The sequence below is a fragment of the Oncorhynchus gorbuscha genome, linkage group LG01 (genome assembly GCF_021184085.1).
Source record: "Oncorhynchus gorbuscha isolate QuinsamMale2020 ecotype Even-year linkage group LG01, OgorEven_v1.0, whole genome shotgun sequence".
In the NCBI taxonomy this organism is placed as follows: domain Eukaryota; kingdom Metazoa; phylum Chordata; class Actinopteri; order Salmoniformes; family Salmonidae; genus Oncorhynchus; species Oncorhynchus gorbuscha.
The window spans coordinates 89,075,585-89,096,482 of record NC_060173.1 but is presented as its reverse complement, the minus strand read 5'-3'; the positions used below and the strand labels follow the sequence as shown (position 1 = coordinate 89,096,482).

At 46.4% G+C, this 20,898-nt stretch overlaps 1 protein-coding gene across 5 annotated transcripts; it reads right to left on the bottom strand.

The window, feature by feature from the left end:
* Window positions 1–1,871: 1,871 nt before the first annotated feature.
* LOC124045540 lies at window positions 1,872–20,198 on the bottom strand. Of its 5 annotated transcripts, none has more exons than XR_006840867.1 (4): window positions 9,949–12,507; window positions 7,981–8,096; window positions 7,688–7,828; window positions 1,872–1,930 (listed from the first exon to the last, which is right to left on the bottom strand). XR_006840867.1 is itself a non-coding variant. In XM_046364893.1 (4 exons), the coding sequence occupies exons 1-4, from the start codon at window positions 19,807–19,809 to the stop codon at window positions 9,424–9,426; spliced, it is 609 nt and encodes a 202-aa protein (XP_046220849.1). In that variant the 5' UTR covers window positions 19,810–20,198; the 3' UTR covers window positions 9,382–9,423. The 5 variants fall into 5 exon arrangements, 1 of the variants encoding a protein (XP_046220849.1); XR_006840869.1 differs by lacking the exon at window positions 1,872–1,930 and adding an exon at window positions 19,450–20,197 and having other exon boundaries at window positions 6,705–7,828; window positions 9,949–10,000; XM_046364893.1 differs by lacking the exons at window positions 1,872–1,930; window positions 7,688–7,828; window positions 7,981–8,096 and adding exons at window positions 9,382–9,433; window positions 9,542–9,728; window positions 19,450–20,198 and having other exon boundaries at window positions 9,949–10,000.
* Window positions 20,199–20,898: the final 700 nt, after the last annotated feature.

Below are 20,898 nucleotides of genomic sequence, written 5' to 3'. Positions count from 1 at the left end.
CTTGCTATGGATTCTATCTGATGGAGTTTGCATGTTTAGGTAAAAACACAAATAATGTCCAGTTTTGAACAGTGACAAGTAAAGAGCATTAAATAAATAAATACATTTTTGCTAATTCTGGTTGGGTGGGCCTGGCACCTGAGTTGGTGGGCCTGGCACCTGAGTTGGTGGGCCTGGCACCTGAGTTGGTGGGCCTGGCACCTGAGTTGGTGGGCCTGGCACCTGAGTTGGTGGGCCTGGCACCTGAGTTGGTGGGCCTGGGCACACTAAGCTCCAGACACACTTAAAAAAAACAACATGAAACCTTTATTTAACTAGGCAAGTCAGTTAAAGAACAAAATCTTATTTACAATGACGGCCTATCCCGGCCAAACCCAGGCGACCCTGGGCCAATTGTGCGCCGCCCTATGGGTCTCCCAATCACAGCCGGATGTGATACAGCCTGGATCAAACCAGGGACTGTCGTGACACCTCTTCCACTGAGATGCAGTGCCTTAGACCGATGCACCACTCAGGAGCCCAACACAGTGACGTCCTCTTACTTACCCTGCATACTATATACAGATCACCTTGTCTGGATCCCTGACCCACTAAGTTGCCACTATGACATGTAGTTAGGTTGCCACTATGACATGTAGTTAGGTTGCCACTATGACATGTAGTTAGGTTGCCACTATGACATGTAGTTAGGTTGCCACTATGACATGTAGTTAGGTTGCCCCTATGACATGTAGTTAGGTTTTGACATGTAGTTAGGTTTCCCCTATGACATGTAGTTAGGTTTCCCCTATGACATGTAGTTAGGTTTCCCCTATGACATGTAGTTACAGTATACACTACATGGCCAAAAGTATGTGGACATGCCTTCAAATTTGTGGATTTGACTATTTCAGCCACACCTGTTGCTGACAAGTATATAAAATTGAGCACACCGCCATGCAATCTCCATAGACAAACATTGGCAGTAGAATGGCCTGAACTGAAGACATTTACATTACATTTAAGTCATTTACCAGACGCTCTTATCCAGAGCGACTTACAAATTGGTGCATTCACCTTATGACATCCAGTGGGACAGTCACTTAACAATAGTGCATCTAAAACTTAGGGGGGGTGGGGTGAGAGGGATTACTTATCCTATCCTAGGTATTCCTTAAAGAGGTGGGGTTTCAGGTGTCTCCGGAAGGTGGTGATTGACTCCGCTGTCCTGGCGTCGTGAGGAGTTTGTTCCACCATTGGGGGCCAGGGCAGCGAACAGTTTTGACTGGGCTGAGCGGGAGCTGTACTTCCTCAGTGGTAGGGAGGCGAGCAGGCCAGAGGTGGATGAACGCAGTGCCCTTGTTTGGGTGTAGGGCCTGATCAGAGCCTGGAGGTACTGAGGTGCCGTTCCCCTCACAGCTCCGTAGGCAAGCACCATGGTCTTGTAGCGGATGCGAGCTTCAACTGGAAGCCAGTGGAGAGAACGGAGGAGCGGGGTGACGTGAGAGAACTTGGGAAGGTTGAACACCAGACGGGCTGCGGCGTTCTGGATGAGTTGAAGGGGTTTAATGGCACAGGCAGGGAGCCCAGCCAACAGCGAGTTGCAGTAATCCAGACGGGAGATGACAAGTGCCTGGATTAGGACCTGCGCCGCTTCCTGTATGAGGCAGGGTCGTACTCTGCGGATGTTGTAGAGCATGAACCTACAGGAACGGGCCACCGCCTTGATGTTGGTTGAGAACGACAGGGTGTTGTCCAGGATCACGCCAAGGTTCTTGGCGCTCTGGGAGGAGGACACAATGGAGTTGTCAACCGTGATGGCGAGATCATGGAACGGGCAGTCCTTCCCCGGGAGGAAGAGCAGCTCCGTCTTGCCGAGGTTCAGCTTGAGGTGGTGATCCGTCATCCACACTGATATGTCTGCCAGACATGCAGAGATGCGATTCGCCACCTGGTCATCAGAAGGGGGAAAGGAGAAGATTAATTGTGTGTCGTCTGCATAGCAATGATAAGAGAGACCATGTGAGGTTATGACAGAGCCAAGTGACTTGGTGTATAGCTCAGTGACTTGGTGTATAGCTCAGTGACTTTCAATGTGGCACCGTTATAGGATACCACCTTTCCAACATATCAGTTTGTCAAATTTCTGCCCTGCTAGATCAGCCCCGGCCAACTGTAGGTGCTGTTATTGTGAAGTGGAAACGTCTAGATGCAACAACGGCTCAGCCGGGAAGTGGTAGGCCACACAAGCTCATAGAACGGAACTAGTGAGTACTGAAGCGCGCTGGGCGTAAAAAAGCACTCACTACAGAGTTCCAAACTGAATATAGAAGCAAGAACTGCTAGTAGGGAGCTTCATGAAATGGGTTTCCATTTCCGCGTAGTCACACGCAATCCTAAGATCACCAAGCGCAGTGCCAAGCGTCAGCTGGAGGGGTGTAAAGCTCGCTGCCATTGGACTCTGGAACATTGGAAACGCGTTCTCTGGAGTGATGAATCACGCTTCACCATCTGGCAGTCCGATGGATGAATCTGGGTTTGTTGGATGTCAGGAAAATGCTACCTGCCTGAACACATAGTGCCAACTGTAAAGTTTGGTGGAGGAGGAATAATGGTCTGAGGCTGTTTTTAATGGTTCGGGCTAGGCCCCTTAGTTCCATTGAAGGGAAATCTTAACTCTACAGCATACAATGACGATTCTGTGCTTCCAACTTTGTGGTAACAGTTTGGGGAAGGCCCTTTCCTGTTTCAGCATGACAATGCCCCCATGCACAAAGCGAGGTCCATACAGAAATGGGTTGTTGAGATCGGTGTGGAAGAACTTGACTTGCCTGCACATAGCCCTGACCTCAATCCTATCAAACACCTTTGGGATTAATTGAAACGCCGACTGTGAGCCAGGCCTAATTGCCCAACATCAGTGCCCGACCTCACTAATGCTCTTGTGGCTGAATGGAAGCAAGTCTCCGCAGCAATGTTCCAACATCTAGTGGAAAACCTTCCCAGAAGAGTGGAGGCTGTTATATTACCAAAGGGGGTACCAACTCCATATTAATGGGCATGATTTTGGAATGAGATGTTTGACGATCATGTAGTGTACATAGACTCTCTCATCAATCAATCCCTATACCAGTCTGCTGTTCCCACATGCTTCAAGAGGGCCACCATTGTTCCTGTTCCCAAGAAAAGCTAAGGTAACTGAGCTAAACGACTACCGCCCCGTAGCACTCACTTCCGTCATCATGAAGTGCTTTGAGAGACTAGTCAAGGACCATATCACCTCCACCCTACCTGACACCCTAGACCCACTCCAATTTGCTTACCGCCCAAATAGGTCCACAGACGATGCAATCTCAACCACACTGCACACTGCCCTAACCCACCTGGACAAGAGGAATACCTATGTGAGAATGCTGTTCATCGACTACAGCTCGGCATTCAACACCATAGTACCCTCCAAGCTCGTCATCAAGCTCGAGACCCTGGGTCTCGACCCCGCCCTGTGCAACTGGGTACTGGACTTCCTGACGGGCCGCCCCCAGGTGGTGAGGGTAGGCAACAACATCTCCTCCCCGCTGATCCTCAACACGGGGGCCCCACAAGGGTGCGTTCTGAGCCCTCTCCTGTACTCCCTGTTCACCCACGACTGCGTGGCCACGCACGCCTCCAACTCAATCATCAAGTTTGCGGACGACACAACAGTGGTAGGCTTGATTACCAACAACGACGAGACGGCCTACAGGGAGGAGGTGAGGGCCCTTGGAGTGTGGTGTCAGGAAAATAACCTCACACTCAACGTCAACAAAACTAAGGAGATGATTGTGGACTTCAGGAAACAGCAGAGGGAACACCCCCTATCCACATCGATGGAACAGTAGTGGAGAGGGTAGCTAGTTTTAAGTTCCTCGGCATACACATCACAGACAAACTGAATTGGTCCACTCACACTGACAGCGTCGTGAAGAAGGCGCAGCAGCGCCTATTCAACCTCAGGAGGCTGAAAAAATTTGGCTTGTCACCAAAAGCACTCACAAACTTCTACAGATGCACAATCGAGAGCATCCTGGCGGGCTGTATCACCGCCTGGTACGGCAACTGCTCCGCCCTCAACCGTAAGGCTCTCCAGAGGGTAGTGAGGACTGCACAACGCATCACCGGGGCAAACTACCTGCCCTCCAGGACACCTACACCACCCGTTGTTACAGGAAGGCCATAAAGATCATCAAGGACATCAACCACCCGAACCACTGCCTGTTCACCCCGCTATCATCCAGAAGGCGAGGTCAGTACAGGTGCATCAAAGCTGGGACCGAGAGACTGAAAAACAGCTTCTATCTCAAGGCCATCAGACTGTTAAATAGCCACCACTAACATTGAGTGGCTGCTGCCAACACACTGTCATTGACACTGACCCAACTCCAGCCATTTTAATAATGGGAATTGATGGAAATGTAAATATATATATATATATATCACTAGCCACTTTAAACAATGCTACCTTATATAATGTTACTTACCCTACATTATTCATCTCATATGCATATGTATATACTGTACTCTACAACATCGACTGCATCCTTATGTAACACATGTATCACTAGCCACTTTAACTATGCCACTTTGTTTACTTTGTCTACACACTCATCTCATATGTATATACTGTACTCGATACCATCTACTGTATGCTGCTCTGTACCATCACTCATTCATATATCCTTATGTACATGTTCCTTATCCCCTTACACTGTGTATAAGACAGTAGTTTTTTTTTTGAATTGTTAGTTAGATTACTTGTTGGTTATCACTGCATTGTCGGAACTAGAAGCACAAGCATTTCGCTACACTCGCATTAACATCTGCTAACCATGTGTATGTGACAAATAAAATTTGATTTGATTTGATTTGACACACACTATAGGCCTGTAGCTCATTCAAACCCTCAGTATTAAGACAAAACAGGATGAGAGATTGTGACACCTGTCACAGGAAGAGTCAAGCCACTGTATTCATAACAGAACATGTACACCAGAAACACACACACATGGTGTGGATAACATGTCCCTGTGGTGTCTCTTGGTGGCACTTGAGCCCTATCAGTTTCAGCATGGGCAAACGGCCATAAGTGATGACGGAGAATGCTTGTCACTGGGCCCTTGGCCCTGCTTATGTCACCCGGTTAGACATGGGCCACTTGTCCCTGAGCGCCGGTGTCAGTGACAACCCCTCCGATACACCGGAACACCGCCTCAGCTCTGTCATTAGCTAATGCCAGAATAGTCACATGATCATACCAGCAGGGTCACAAACCTAGAAAGCTACAGTTACGTTACGTCAATGACCCAACGTCTGTTATTGTGGCTGTCACTGTCACTCAATGTCTGTCACAAACACATGGACATAATGTAACTGATGTACAGTTGAAGTCAGAAGTTAACATACACCTTAGCCAAATACATTTAAACTCAGTGTATCACAATTCCTGACATTTAATCCTAGTAAAAATTCCCTGTCTTAGGTCAGTTAGGATCAATTTATTTTAAGAATGTGAAATGTCAGAATAATAGTAGAGAGAATGATTTATTTCAGCTTTTCTTTCTTTCATCACATTCTCAGTGGGTCAGATGTTTACATACACTCAATTAGTATTTGGTAGCATTGCCTTTAAATTGTTTAACTTGGGACAAACATTTTGGGTAGCCTTCCACAAGCTTCCCACAACAAGTTGAGTGAATTTTGACCCATTCCTCCTGACAGAGCTGGTGTCGCTGAGTCAGGTTTGTAGGCCTCCTTGCTCGCACATGCTTTTTCAGTTCTGCCCTCAAATGTTTTATAGGATGAGGTCAGAGCTTTGTGATGGCCACTCCAATACTCCAATACCTTTGTTGTCCTTAAGCCATTTTGCCACAACTTTGGAAATATGCTTGAGGTCATTTGGAAGACCCATTTGTGACCAAGCTTTAACCACCTGACCGATGTCTTGAGATGTTGGTTCAATATTTCCACTAAATTTTCCTCCCTCATGATGCCATCTATTTTGTGAAGTGCAACAGTCCCTCCTGCAGCACAGCACCCCCACAGCATGATGCTGCCACCCCTGTGCTTCACGGTTGGGATGGTGTTCTTCGGCTTGCAAGCCTCTCCCCTTTTCCTCCATACATAACGATAGTCTATGGCCAAACAGTTATATTTTGTTTCATCAGACCAGAGGACATGTCTCCAAAAAGTATGATCTTTGTCCGCATGTGCAGTTGCAAAACCATAGTCTGGCTTTTTTATGGAGGTTTTGGAGCAAGTGGCTTCTTCCTTGCTGAGCGGCCTTTCAGGTTATGTCGATATAGGACTCATTTTACTGTGGATATAGATACTTTTGTACCTGTTTTTGTACCCGTTTCCTCCAGCATGCTGTTGCTGTAGTTCTGGGATTGATTTTCACTTTTCGCACCAAAGTACATTCATGTCTAAGAGACAGTACACGTCTCCTTCCTGAGCGGTATGATGGCTGCGTGGTCCCATGGTGTCTATACTTGCGTCCTATTGTATGTACAAATGAACGTGGTAACGTTGGTTAGGCTGTTTACATGTCATCCAGAATATTAGTGACTGTAACTGTGCTGCTGGTGTAACGGATGTGAAACTGCTAGCTAGTTAGCGGTGGTGCGCACTAAATAGCGTTTCAATTGGTGACGTCACTTGCTCTGAGACCTTGAAGTAGTGGTTCCCCGCGGCTTTTGTGGAGCGATGGTTAACAATGCTTCGTGGGTGACTGTTGTTGATGTGTGCAGAGGGTCCCTGGTTCGCGCCCGGGTATGGGCGAGGGGACGGTCTAAAGTTATACTGTTACACTGGCAACATTTTAATTATGCGTTTTTGCCAACCTTTAATGACACCGGCTACACATCAGTTATTCTGCACTCTGGCACACTCAGACGAGAGTGCTCTGAAATCGGAGTAGATGACCAGACTGAATTTACGAACATACCTGAAATGGTTACTTACATAGTGGAGTCTTTTGTTTAGACATGTAGCTAGCCAACTAGCTAAACAATAAACCATAATCCCAACTCATGACATTACTACCCTACATGAATCTGCAGCTAGCTAACCATCCAGGTTCAATGTCAGCTCGCTAAGATTAGGCTGTATCTAGTCAAGCAAATCCCTCTGAGATACGAATAATAAGCTCATACACGTAACTTTAGCTAGCAAGCCAGCCAGCTAATGTTAGCTAGCTAACAGTACACTTTAACATGAAATGAAACCCCTTTCTGTCAAAATTAGAAACGTGTAATAACTGAAAATGTAGCTCGCTAGGCTAGACTCATAGATGAACATGTGTCCTGTCACAGATGCCATGGTTTCCCTTAGTTTGGAGATGTAATCTAGAGACAGGTGTTTTCTCCATCTCCTTCGCTCTCATAATTGAATTCCACTGATTTCAAAAGTCGGTCCTCCAGAAAGTAGAGAGCAACACCTATGCAGTTTTACTACGTGATACACAGGATTACCTAATTCGAGAGAGGAATGCTATATGGCAGAACAATCCAAGCACATCTCTCGGCATATCCAGTCCACTCATCTCAGGCAATCATGGCTAGCGGGAAGGTTGCTGACCTTTCATAAATACATGTATAGCAAAATATTATTGGGAATGGGAATGAGGGGGCTACTACATAGTATTGGGAAGGAATGATCACAGAATGAGGCATACGTTTAAGTGTTCGGAGGCTTGATTTCAGTGCAGGACAGGGATTGAGGTGTTCAGAGGCTTCAATGCTGGACAAGCCTCATCGTGAATGGATGGTATTGGAGGAGGGATAAACTCTTCCACTGAGGACAGGACAGGATCTGACTGAGAAGACAAAAAACACGAACCCAACTCAGACAAAAAACGAGTTAGTCCGAGAGCAAGGATTAAAATCACACTGATGTGTAATAATGTTATTGTGTTTGTGTATGTGATTGACTCTACATACAGTAATGAACGTTGACAGGGCTACTCACAGTGCTTGGAGAAGAAGCATTCAATGTGCCAGTGGATGAGAGGGCACATGAGACATGGCTTCAGTTCAAATAAGGAGAGAGTTGACACTTGTAGTGGAGTTGAGTGATCATCATTTCTTAAGTCAGGGAAGAGGGGACATAGATGTAAATACAAATACATTCCATTACAGCAGAGCCATCATACGTTTGGGCAAAAATATTATTTCTTCACATTGGAAGAAATTTGGATGAAAAAAGTTCATAGTAGGTTGACCCAAGTATGAAAAATGACTGTAGCTGGTACCAGGGCTGGCTCTAGCCTTTTGGTGGCCCTGCAAGTCAGTATTCAGCCATGATTATTACAAGTTTTGATAGCTGTCTTGACTAACTACCAATCTAAAAATGTAAATGGCTAATTGTCAGCTAATTGAGTGACTGACATAACAAGATAAAAACTTCTGATGCACAATCATATTTTGAAATTGCACTTGGTGTTTTCAACTATCCTCAGTTGAGATCCTGACTGAGCTCATTCTTTTGGGCTCGTGGGCACTCTATTGGCCGAGGGTTCTATGTGACAGCTTATGCCGGTTATGCCTGGAGCCGGCCCTGGCTGGTACATTCACAACGTTGATCCTAAAGTCACCAGTATTGTGTGAGACCCTGATTGTGTCAGTTTTACTCTGTGGTGACAAAAACCTTCCCATCAAAACCACACCCATCATTATTTTATTTCCCAGTATGTTTTACTGCAGTTCCATTTTTTGGGACCGTTTTTAATATCTGTGTTTTTGCATGTTTTTACATGGATTGATTGATTAATCATATGCTACACAAATATAAATATCCTACATTTTTCTAAACTATTCCAATCAGTTACTTAGATATATTGCACCCGTTACTGAAATGGTTGTTCCATTTTAAATGGTTTAGGTAGTCCCGTTTGACAATTACTCTGAATGTAGGTTGTGGTGAATAAAAAGTCCAACTATTGGATGTCCTAACTCTGTCTTGATTCCAATAGGAATTACATATAGCTTTGCAAGCCAATATAATGTGATTTGCATGCCTGATGTGGCCTGTAAACCAGCAGGTTCCTAGCACCACTGTGTTGGGGTAATAAATGGCCATTGAAGTAAGGCATGATATGTAATGTATTGTTATAAAAAGTTTAATTTTGATATAATTTACCTACAGAAGGACCTCGTGTAACCGATGTGAAATGGCTAACTAGTTAGCGGGGTGCGCGCTAGTAGCGTTTCAATCGGTGATGTCACTTGCTCTGAGACATTGAAGTAGTTGTTCCCCTTGCTCTGCAAGGGCCGCTGCTTTTATGGAGCGATGGGTAATGATGCTTTGTGGGATGCAGTTGTTGATGTGTGCAGATGGTCCTTGGTTCGAGCCCAGGTAGGGGTGAGGAGAGGGACGGAAGGTATACTGTTACATTGATGCTGTTGACCTGGATCACTGGTTGCTGCGGAAAAGGATGAGGTCAAAAGGGGGGTGAGTGTAACCCATGTGAAATGGCTAGCTAGTTAGCGGGGTGCGCGCTAATAGCGGTTCAACCGGTGACGTCACTCACTCTGAGACCTTGAAGTAGTTGTTCCCCTTACTCTGCAAGGGCAGCGGCTTTTGTGGAGCGATGGGTAACGATGCTTCGTGAGAGACAGTTGTAGATGTGTGTAGAGGGTCCTTGGTTCGATCCCAGGTAGGGGTGAGGAGAGGGACAGAAGCTATACTGTTACACTCACTTGGTGAAGACCACAGGACTGAAAATGAATGAATTTAACAACAATGTCACTAACAAATACAGTCATTGGTGGTAAATATACAATTGACTAAAAAAGGCAAGTCACACTGGGAAATTATATTGGAGGTGTGGCTTTGCAGGGGCTTTTGGCCACCCATATATGGAAGCGTTGTACCAGTTTAAGTGGTCTATGGTTATGTTAAGTATTTTTAGAGTACTCTAATACTAAGGTGCCAAACCTGGGTAAGCTGTGGGGTGACCATGGGATTGGAGCACAGAGGTTTCTGGTGTCTGGTGAAAGAAAAGCATGTTGAGGTTGCCATGGTCAGAGTATTACAGAAAGTGTTTTATGCTGAAGCAGGGAAAAGAGTGGTAGAGGAGGATGGGTACAGGGTGATGGATATTGAGAGTATTCGTGTGAGTAGGCAGAGACCAATGAAGAGGTTGAGAATAACATGTCCCTGAGTAAAGTGGGTTTCTTAGCTTTCATAGCTATGGTTGTCAACTGTACTGCAGAAATGGGACGTTAGTCACAGAAAATAGAGGATGTGCTGGCAGCTGAAGAGAAGTACTTGGGATTGCAAGTTTTTACTGCAGAAGATTCGCAGGAGGTGTTGAGTGGTAGTGTTCTGTCCTCCCAGACTGTGGGCCTGGAGTAGGATTAGATAGGGTTAAATAGTGGAATGGGGTGGTGTTTTCTTTTTGAAGGATAATAGTTGGCAGAGTAATTTACCTGTTCCCCAATTTTGTATTACCGGAATTTAATGTCGTTAGGCCATGCTGTCGGAAAGTCAGCCACAATCAACTCGCACCTGCACATAATTGGCGCGTTATCACTCATTTATCTCGCAAGGCATTCTGGGACTTGCAGTCAAAAAGCGTAATTCAACACAACCCAATACAATTACATATGCAAATAAATCTAAAGAAATATCTTTACAGATACAGCTCAAAGAATACACTTAAACATCAACTCTAACACATTAAAGTTACAACATCCTCCCCCCCCGATGAACAATTGTGTTCATCTAGATCTCTAGGCAGTATATCAACTGAATAGGTCTCCTCAACAAAGTCCCTGAAGCAGTACGAACTGAACATGATCTAACTAAGCCATCTCGGCCTGGAAACGGTTCCTCAATCTTTCCTAGTTTCCAGGTTTGTCTGGGTGTGTTATCTTCTCCAATGAGTACAACGTCACCCGCCTTCAGTGGGGTGGGCTGTGGTGTATCACAGCGGCGTGCTGACTTTAGATCCAGCAAGTAGTCTCTTCGCCAACTGTTCCAGAAACTGGTCACAAGTCTCTGCCTGTACTTCCATCTGCGTCTCATTTCCCGCTTGTTTAACGTTGGGTGCTGAGTGTCACTTGCTCCAGAATGCATCACCTTCTCATGGTGGTACTGTATCAGCATTTCTGAGTATCTGTACTTATTGGGCAGAACCCATGGATGCTCCTCTCTGAATGTGAAGTTGGACTGTTGCAGTCTTCCTCCTACACTGAGTAGTTCATGTTCCAGGAAAGATTTCAGTTCTCCGATTTTACAGTCATTGTTTAGGCTTTTTCCTGCCTTCAGTAGTTTGATCTCCTGTCCGAAACTCTGTTGTTGTGTTACCTTAATCCAGTACCTTTCTGCATCGAACAGTTCGTCAGCAGTCAGTTCACCTTGCATCTTTACGGTTGTGCGAGCATTGGCTATGAATCTCTTTATCCAGGCGGTGACTCTGAACACTCTTTTCAGTTTGCTGTACCTTTCAAGCTCCAACACAGGTTCAGTGCGGTCTGTGCTGCTTGCTGCGAGTTGTACAGTAACCTGGCAACTGGACTTGAGTTCTATATTCACCTCATCCGGAACCTTGTTATCATCAGTCTCTTCGGACTGATTGGGTGATGTCAGAATTCTGGGTCCATTCCACCATAACTCGCTCTGTGTCAAGTTTCAAACAGTTTGTCCTCTGGTAGGGAGGTCAGCTGGATTAGCTTTCCCTTCAATATGTGACCATGACTGTGGATTGGTCAAGGACTGGATCTCCGTCACTCTGTTCGCAACAAACTCTTTCCATTTCTGAGCTGAGCTGCAAATCCAATGCAGCACGATCATTGAGTCTGTCCACATTTTGATCTGTTTTTCTTCCATTTTCAGTGTGGTCATCAAGTTGTTTGCTAGTCTCGCTCCAATCACAGCTCCCATGAGCTCCAGGCATGGCAGCGTCATTTTCTTAAGTGGGGCTACCCTGGACTTGGATGCGACTAGACTTGTTGTTTCCCTGTCTTGTGACTCACCTTGCAAGTAAGCTACTGCACTGTAAGCCCTTTCACTTGCATCACAGAACACGTGTAGCTTCAGGGTGTGGCTACTCTGTGGCCGCATGTCTGTTCTGTACCACCTTGGTATGGTGAGCTGGTGTAACTGGGTTAGTTCTGAACACCACTGTTGCCATTCTCGTGTCAGATCAGGTGGTAATTCTTCGTCCCAGCTGAGTCCCCTCTCCAACATTTCCTGGAACATGCACTTGATCCTGATGGTGAAGGGAGTTAAGAAACCAAGAGGGTCAAAGATACGTGCAGACGACTGCAGAACACTTCTCTTTGTGTTTTGATTTTGCCTTAGAATGCTCAGTAACGGCCTGAGGTCAAACACAAAGTCATCCGTTTCCGGCCTCCATACTAAACCTAAAACCTTCAGCACTAATCCCTAAAGCCAACACCTCATTCGGCCGCCTTTCGTTCCAGTACTCTGCTGCCTGTGACTGGAACGAATTGCAAAAATCGCTGAAGTTGGAGACTTTTATCTCCCTCACCAACTTCAAACATCAGCTAGCTGAGCAGCTAACCGATCGCTGCAGCTGTACATAATCTATTGGTAAATAGCACACCCATTTTCACCTACCTCATCCCCACAGTTTATTTCTTTTCTTTTCTGCTCTTTTGCACACCAATATCTCTACCTGTACATGATCATTTATCACTCCAGTGTTAATCTGCAATATTGTAATTATTCGCCTACCTCCTCATGCCTTTTGCACACATTGTATATAGACTCCCCTTTTTTTCTCTGTGTTATTGACTTGTTAATTGTTTACTCCATGTGTAACCCTGTGTTGTCTGTTCACACTGCTATGCTTTATCTTGGCCAGGTCGCAGTTGCAAATGAGAACCTGTTCTCAACTAGCCTACCTGGTTAAATAAAGGTGAAATAAATAAAAATAAAAAACTAATCCTTGTGTTTGTAACGTCAACGAGTGGTCTGTTGTCGTACTCTCCTCCCATTTTGTTTTCAATTCAGGAGAATTGGTCATCCATTTGCAGAGGTCCATGCCTGCAATCGACAGCATTCGCTTTGCAGTTGTTGTCACAAGGTAAGCCCTCTTCAACATTGCGTGAACTTGCAATGAAGTCATCTACGTAGAGTGACTATCAGTATCTCTACAACTTCTGGTTGTTCTGTTTCATATTGTTTCAGGTGCTTCCTGATTGTAGCTGCCAGCAAAAATGGACTTGGGGAAGCTCCAAATACCACTCTTTTCATCCTCAGCACACGCAGCTCCTCTTCATTTTCTCCCCTTGGTGGGCCAGTGAGCCATAGAAATCTCACGGCGTCTCTGTCTCTCTCTGCTAGGGATATCTGCAGGAAAGCTTTCTTGATGTCTGCCATGACTGCGATCTCATGTAGTCTGAACTTTATCAGAACACTGAGCAGATTCGGATTCAGGTTCGGTCCTGTGAGTAGACAGTCATTGAGAGATGGACAGCCATCTTCATGGGACGAGGCATCAAACACCACTCTCAGTTTTGTTGTCACCTTATCTTCTCGGAGCACTGCATGATGAGGTAAGTAGTATTTTACATTTACATTACATTTAAGTCATTTAGCAGACGCTCTTATCCAGAGCGACTTACAAATTGGTGCATTCACCTTATGACATCCAGTGGGACAGTCACTTAACAATAGTGCATCTAAAACTTAGGGGGGGTGGGGTGAGAGGGATTACTTAACCTATCCTAGGTATTCCTTAAAGAGGTGGGGTTTCAGGTGTCTCCGGAAGGTGGTGATTGACTCCGCTGTCCTGGCGTCGTGAGGGAGTTTGTTCCACCATTGGGGGGCCAGGGCAGCGAACAGTTTTGACTGGGCTGAGCGGGAGCTGTACTTCCTCAGTGGTAGGGAGGCGAGCAGGCCAGAGGTGGATGAACGCAGTGCCCTTGTTTGGGTGTAGGGCCTGATCAGAGCCTGGAGGTACTGAGGTGCCGTTCCCCTCACAGCTCCGTAGGCAAGCACCATGGTCTTGTAGCGGATGCGAGCTTCAACTGGAAGCCAGTGGAGAGAACGGAGGAGCGGGGTGACGTGAGAGAACTTGGGAAGGTTGAACACCAGACGGGCTGCGGCGTTCTGGATGAGTTGAAGGGGTTTAATGGCACAGGCAGGGAGCCCAGCCAACAGCGAGTTGCAGTAATCCAGACGGGAGATGACAAGTGCCTGGATTAGGACCTGCGCCGCTTCCTGTGTGAGGCAGGGTCGTACTCTGCGGATGTTGTAGAGCATGAACCTACAGGAACGGGCCACCGCCTTGATGTTAGTTGAGAACGACAGGGTGTTGTCCAGGATCACGCCAAGGTTCTTGGCGCTCTGGGAGGAGGACACAATGGAGTTGTCAACCGTGATGGCGAGATCATGGAACGGGCAGTCCTTCCCCGGGAGGAAGAGCAGCTCCGTCTTGCCGAGGTTCAGCTTGAGGTGGTGATCCGTCATCCACACTGATATGTCTGCCAGACATGCAGAGATGCGATTCGCCACCTGGTCATCAGAAGGGGGAAAGGAGAAGATTAATTGTGTGTCGTCTGCATAGCAATGATAAGAGAGACCATGTGAGGTTATGACAGAGCCAAGTGACTTGGTGTATAGCGAGAATAGGAGAGGGCCAAGAACAGAGCCCTGGGGGACACCAGTGGTGAGAGCGCGTGGTGAGGAGACAGATTCTCGCCACGCCACCTGGTAGGAGCGACCTGTCAGGTAGGACGCAATCCAAGCGTGGGCCGCGCCGGAGATGCCCAACTCGGAGAGGGTGGAGAGGAGGATCTGATGGTTCACAGTATCGAAGGCAGCCGATAGATCTAGAAGGATGAGAGCAGAGGAGAGAGAGTTAGCTTTAGCAGTGCGGAGCGCCTCCGTGATACAGAGGAGAGCAGTCTCAGTTGAATGACTAGTCTTGAAACCTGACTGATTTGGATCAAGAAGGTCATTCAGAGAGAGATAGCGGGAGAGCTGGCCAAGGACAGCACGTTCAAGAGTTTTGGAGAGAAAAGAAAGAAGGGATACTGGTCTGTAATTGTTGACATCGGAGGGATCGAGTGTAGGTTTTTTCAGAAGGGGTGCAACTCTCGCTCTCTTGAAGACGGAAGGGACGTAGCCAACGGTCAGGGATGAGTTGATGAGCGAGGTGAGGTAAGGGAGAAGGTCTCCGGAAATGGTCTGGAGAAGAGAGGAGGGGATAGGGTCAAGCGGGCAGGTTGTTGGGCGGCCGGCCGTCACAAGACGCGAGATTTCATCTGGAGAGAGAGGGGAGAAAGAGGTCAGAGCACAGGGTAGGGCAGTGTGAGCAGAACCAGCAGTGTCGTTTGACTTAGCAAACGAGGATCGGATGTCGTCGACCTTCTTTTCAAAATGGTTGACGAAGTCATCTGCAGAGAGGGAGGAGGGGGTGGGAGGGGGCGGAGGATTCAGGAGGGAGGAGAAGGTGGCAAAGAGCTTCCTAGGGTTAGAGGCAGCAGCTTGGAATTTAGCGTGGTAGAAAGTGGCTTTAGCAGCAGAGACAGAGGAGGAAAATGTAGAGAGGAGGGAGTGAAAGGATGCCAGGTCCGCAGGGAGGCGAGTTTTCCTCCATTTCCGCTCGGCTGCCCGGAGCCCTGTTCTGTGAGCTCGCAATGAGTCATCGAGCCACGGAGCGGGAGGGGAGGACCGAGCCGGCCTGGAGGATAGGGGACATAGAGAGTCAAGGGATGCAGAGAGGGAGGAGAGGAGGGTTGAGGAGGCAGAATCAGGAGATAGGTGGGAGAAGGTTTGAGCGGAGGGAAGAGATGATAGGATGGAAGAGGAGAGAGTAGCGGGGGAGAGAGAGCGAAGGTTGGGACGGCGCGATACCATCCGAGTAGGGGCAGTGTGGGAGGTGTTGGATGAGAGCGAGAGGGAAAAGGATACAAGGCAGTGGTCGGAGACTTGGAGGGGAGTTGCAATGAGGTTAGTGGAAGAACAGCATCTAGTAAAGATGAGGTCGAGCGTATTGCCTGCCTTGTGAGTAGGGGGAAGGTGAGAGGGTGAGGTCAAAAGAGGAGAGGAGTGGAAAGAAGGAGGCAGAGAGGAAAGAGTCAAAGGTAGACGTGGGGAGGTTAAAGTCGCCCAGAACTGTGAGAGGTGAGCCGTCCTCAGGAAAGGAGCTTATCAAGGCATCAAGCTCATTGATGAACTCTCCGAGGGAACCTGGAGGGCGATAAATGATAAGGATGTTAAGCTTGAAAGGGCTAGTAACTGTGACAGCATGGAATTCAAAGGAGGCGATAGACAGATGGGTAAGGGGAGAAAGAGAGAATGACCACTTGGGAGAGATGAGGATCCCGGTGCCACCACCCCGCTGACCAGACGCTCTCGGGGTGTGCGAGAACACGTGGGCGGACGAAGAGAGAGCAGTAGGAGTAGCAGTGTTGTCTGTGGTGATCCATGTTTCCGTCAGGGCCAAGAAGTCGAGGGACTGGAGGGAGGCATAGGCTGAGATGAACTCTGCCTTGTTGACCGCAGATTGGCAGTTCCAGAGGCTACCGGAGACCTGGAACTCCACGTGGGTCGTGCGCGCTGGGACCACCAGAGTAGGGTGGCCGCGGCCACGCGGTGAGGAGCGTTTGTATGGTCTGTGCAGAGAGGAGAGAACAGGGATAAACCGACACATAGTTGACAGGCTACAGAAGAGGCTACGCTAATGCAAAGGAGATTGGAATGACAAGTGGACTACACGTCTCGAATGTTCAGAAAGTTAAGCTACGTAGCAAGAATCTTATTGACTAAAATGATTAAAATGATACAGTACTGCTGAAGTAGGCTAGCTGGCAGTGGCTGCGTTGTTGACTCTACACTAATCAAGTCGTTCCGTTGAGTGTAATAGTTTCTGCAGTGTTGCTATTCGGGGGCTAGCAGGCTAGCTAGCAGTGTTGTTTACGTTACGTTGCGTTAAAAGAACGACAATAGATGGCTAGCGAACCTAGAAAATCGCTCTAGACTACACAATTATCTTTGATACAAAGACGGCTATGTAGCTAGCTAAGTAGCTAGCTACGATCAAACAAATCAAACCGTTGTACTGTAATGAAAATGAAGTGAAAATGTGATACAACCTGTGAATGCGACCGGGTAGTTGAGTTCTATACAGAAGACGTTGGCTAGCGTTGGCTAGCTGTTGGCTAGCTAGCAGAGTCACCTACGTTAAGGACGACAAATAGCTGGCTAGCTAACCTCGGTAAATTAAGATAATCACTCTAAGACTACACACTCTAAACCTAAACAACACAATTATCTTGGATACGATGATACGATGATACGAAGACAGCAAAGACAGCTATGTAGCTAGCTAACACTAAACTAATCAAGTCGTTCAGTTGAGTGTAACAGTTTCTCCAGTGCAGCTAATCAGTGGACGTTAGCTAGCTGGCTAGTGAAGACTACGTTAGGACGGCGAAATACGATAATTACGCAATTATCTTTGATACAAAGACGGCTATGTAGCTAGCTGAGAAGAAATTGCTAAGATAAGACAAATCAAACCGTTGTGATATAATGAAATATAATGAAAAATATAATGAAAAAGTTATACTACCCGTTGGAGCGACGTGCAGATGCGACCACTCGCTCCAACCGTTGTCTGCACTTGATGCGTTGTCCTTGGGCACGTCCTCTGCCATATCTTGTTGTAAGTAGTCCTCTACTACTTCATTGTATCTGCTGTACAACGTCACATCCTTCTTCAGTATTTTCTTCAGACCTTCAAACCGTTTCTTGGCGATTCTATAGTTGTCTTGGAGTTCTGGCATTTCTCGTTTCCATGGCAACTCCACATGGTATCGCCCATCTTTGAAGGTGGTTGTTTCCTCAAACCTTTGTAGAGCCTCGTTTTCCTCTGAGTTCTGTGTTTTCTCGCATTGAATACCCAGAGACTCAAGCTCCCAGAATGAATGCAGTTGCTTGGAGACTAGTGTGTCTTCATCAAGTGGGATGAACATGCAGGTTGCCTCGGCGACACTTGACATGGACACGGGTCCCTGCACCGACCATCCAAAGGTGCTCTCTAAAGCAACTAGCGTCTCAGTCAGTCGCTCCACTCTGCCTGATACTATCTGCCAGTAGTAGTCTGCTCCTATCAGGACAGAGAGTTCAGGATCATTGTCATCTCCTGGAAAGTCTGCGAGCTGCAGTCCCCTTTTACTGAGCTCATACTGAATCTGTTCACCAGGAACCTTCATCACAGCTGTGCACACTTGTGGGGTTTCAATTGCCTCTCTCTATTCTCTGCTGTTTGTCCCAGACATTCTCCAAGATGACTTTCACTGTGTTGCGTTGGGACGTTGCTGGGGCAGAGGAGCCAAACGTGTGAAGAGTGAGTGCCTCTTGTCTGATTACTGGTAGCTTCAAGCCCTTCACAAGGTTTTCATGTATGAAGCTTCTCTGACTGCCTCCATCTAGTAAGCAACGAGCTATCTTCCTGCCCGATGGGCCTTCTACCCATGCCTTGGCCGTTTGTAGCAACACAGTGTTCTGTCCATCTGGTTTCATCTTCACTGAATGGGGAATAACTGAGGAAACAACAGCATCTACAGAAACAGTAGGGGGTTGCACCTCACTCCTTTTACTGGTACAAAGCACAACGTGATGTCTGCTTCCACATGTTGCACATGACACATCTTTGATTTTACAGAATTTTGCTATGTGTCTCTGTCCTAAACATTCAAAGCATCTTCCCATGTTCTTTAGTTTCTCTTTGCGTGTAGCAATATTGTAGTCAGGGCAGTTTTCTGATTTGTGGTCTGCACTATCACAAAATAGACACGTTTGTTGTTCCTTCTGGCTGGCTGTATGCAGTGCTGCAGCAGAGGGCATGTTGGGTCTTTTTGGTTTCATTTCATTGGAGAAGCATGACTTGTTCCATGGTTTGCTCTCTTTCTGTTGGTTGTATGATCTTGTCATTTGTAGCGCTCTCTCCCTGCTCTGAACCGCTTTCTGTAGGAAACCGATAATCTCAGACACTTTCCATTCATCATCTACTCCCCTCTGACGACTATAGTCAAGAGCTATGTCCTCTGGAATCATCTGCATTAAGATTGGGAATAATAGGCTTCCATAGGATTCTGACACTACACCCAGTGATTCCAGGCTCCTAATCTGAATTTCACATTCATCATATAGCTGCCTCAATGCATTTAGATCAGAGGATTTCTTCACAGGTGTGAGATTCAGCAGCTTTGACATATGAGCACTAATCACAAGGTCTTTCCTTCCAAATCTGCTCTTGAGTAGAGTGATTGCATTATCATAGTTACTGTCTGTTAACATCAGTCCTGCTACTGCCTTTGCAGCTGGTCCAGTGAGATATGTTTTCAGATAGATAAACTTCTATTTTTTACACAGTGAATCATTGTTGTGTATAGCAGTCTCATACTGACATCTCCATAGAATTTCTCAATAATCAACTTCGGTAGCCTTACTCACCCGGGCTGGTAGTGGATTGACGTCCTGTTTCTTCGTGATCACTCTTTGTGCACGGCTCTTCAGCATGATAATGCGTTCTTTATAATCCTCCGTGCATGCAATCTCTGCCTCCAATCCGTCCAATGGCGTTAACTGTTCAATTCCACGATCAAGTTTAAACAAACTGTCCTCCTTAGCTGATAACAATTCCAACAATGTACTCAAGTGATCGGTATCCGGATTTGACTGGGATATTTCCATGTCAATCGGATTCAAAATCCGTGTTGTTGCGCCTCGAATGGTACCCCGCTTTCGTCTCATTCTTTCTGCTTCATGCCGACGTTCCTCCTCAGCCATTTCAGCCACTTCGTCGCAGCTCATATCCCGGGTTTCGGCACCAAATTTTAGATTTGCTAACTTCTTAGTAATGACTCGGGACGTCGGTTTTGACACGAAAGCTTATTTTAGTAAGAATACTTGTTTACGTTACTTTTAACAACAATTGTTTTGGTACAGAGCAATGCAGGTAAGATGCTGTCGGAAAGTCAGCCACAATCAACTCGCACCTGCACATAATTGGCGCGTTATCACTCATTTCTCTCGCAAGGCATTCTGGGACTTGCAGTCAAAAAGCGTAATTCAACACAACCCAATACAATTACATATGCAAGTAAATCTAAAGAAATATATTTACAGATACAGCTCAAAGAATAAACTTAAACATTAACTCTAACACATTAAAGTTACAACACACATTCCAGTACAGTAGGTGGCGGTGTATGCACCTAAAAGTTGGATGCACTCCGCCAACCCAATCTCAAAGAAGAAGACGATTCAAGTTTAAGCATGCCTGCTGCCAGTTCTGACGTTTTTATAATGCTTACATAAGAGCATGTGGCAATAAAGTCTGGTAAATATGAATGAAATGCCCTTAATCCAACACTGAGTGACCTTATCAAGAGATAGAGACCTCTTTGTGTAATGGTTAAAAGTACAATATGAGATTATATTGTGTAACAATTTAATTATTATTATTATTTAGTCTTATTTTACCAGGTAAGTTCTTTAGTGACCATAAAGTCAGGTCACCCGTTTAACATCCCATTCGAAAGACAGCACCTTACACAGGACAATGTCCCCAATCACTGCCCTGGGGAATTGGGATATTTTTTTAGACAACTATATTTTCTGGGGTGGTCCAACACTATATACATTAAGTGTACAAAACATTAAGAACACCCTCCTCATTTTGAGTTGCAACCCCTTTTGCCCTCGGAACTGCCGCAAATGGTTGGGCATGGACTCTACAAGGCGCCGAAAGCATTCCACAGGAATGCTGGCCCATGTTCACTGCAATGCGTCCCACAGTTGTGTCAAGCTGGCTGGATGTCCTTTGGATGGTGGAACAGTTTTGATACACTCGGGAAACTGTTGAGCCTGAGACACTTAGCAGCGTTGCAGTTTTTTGAC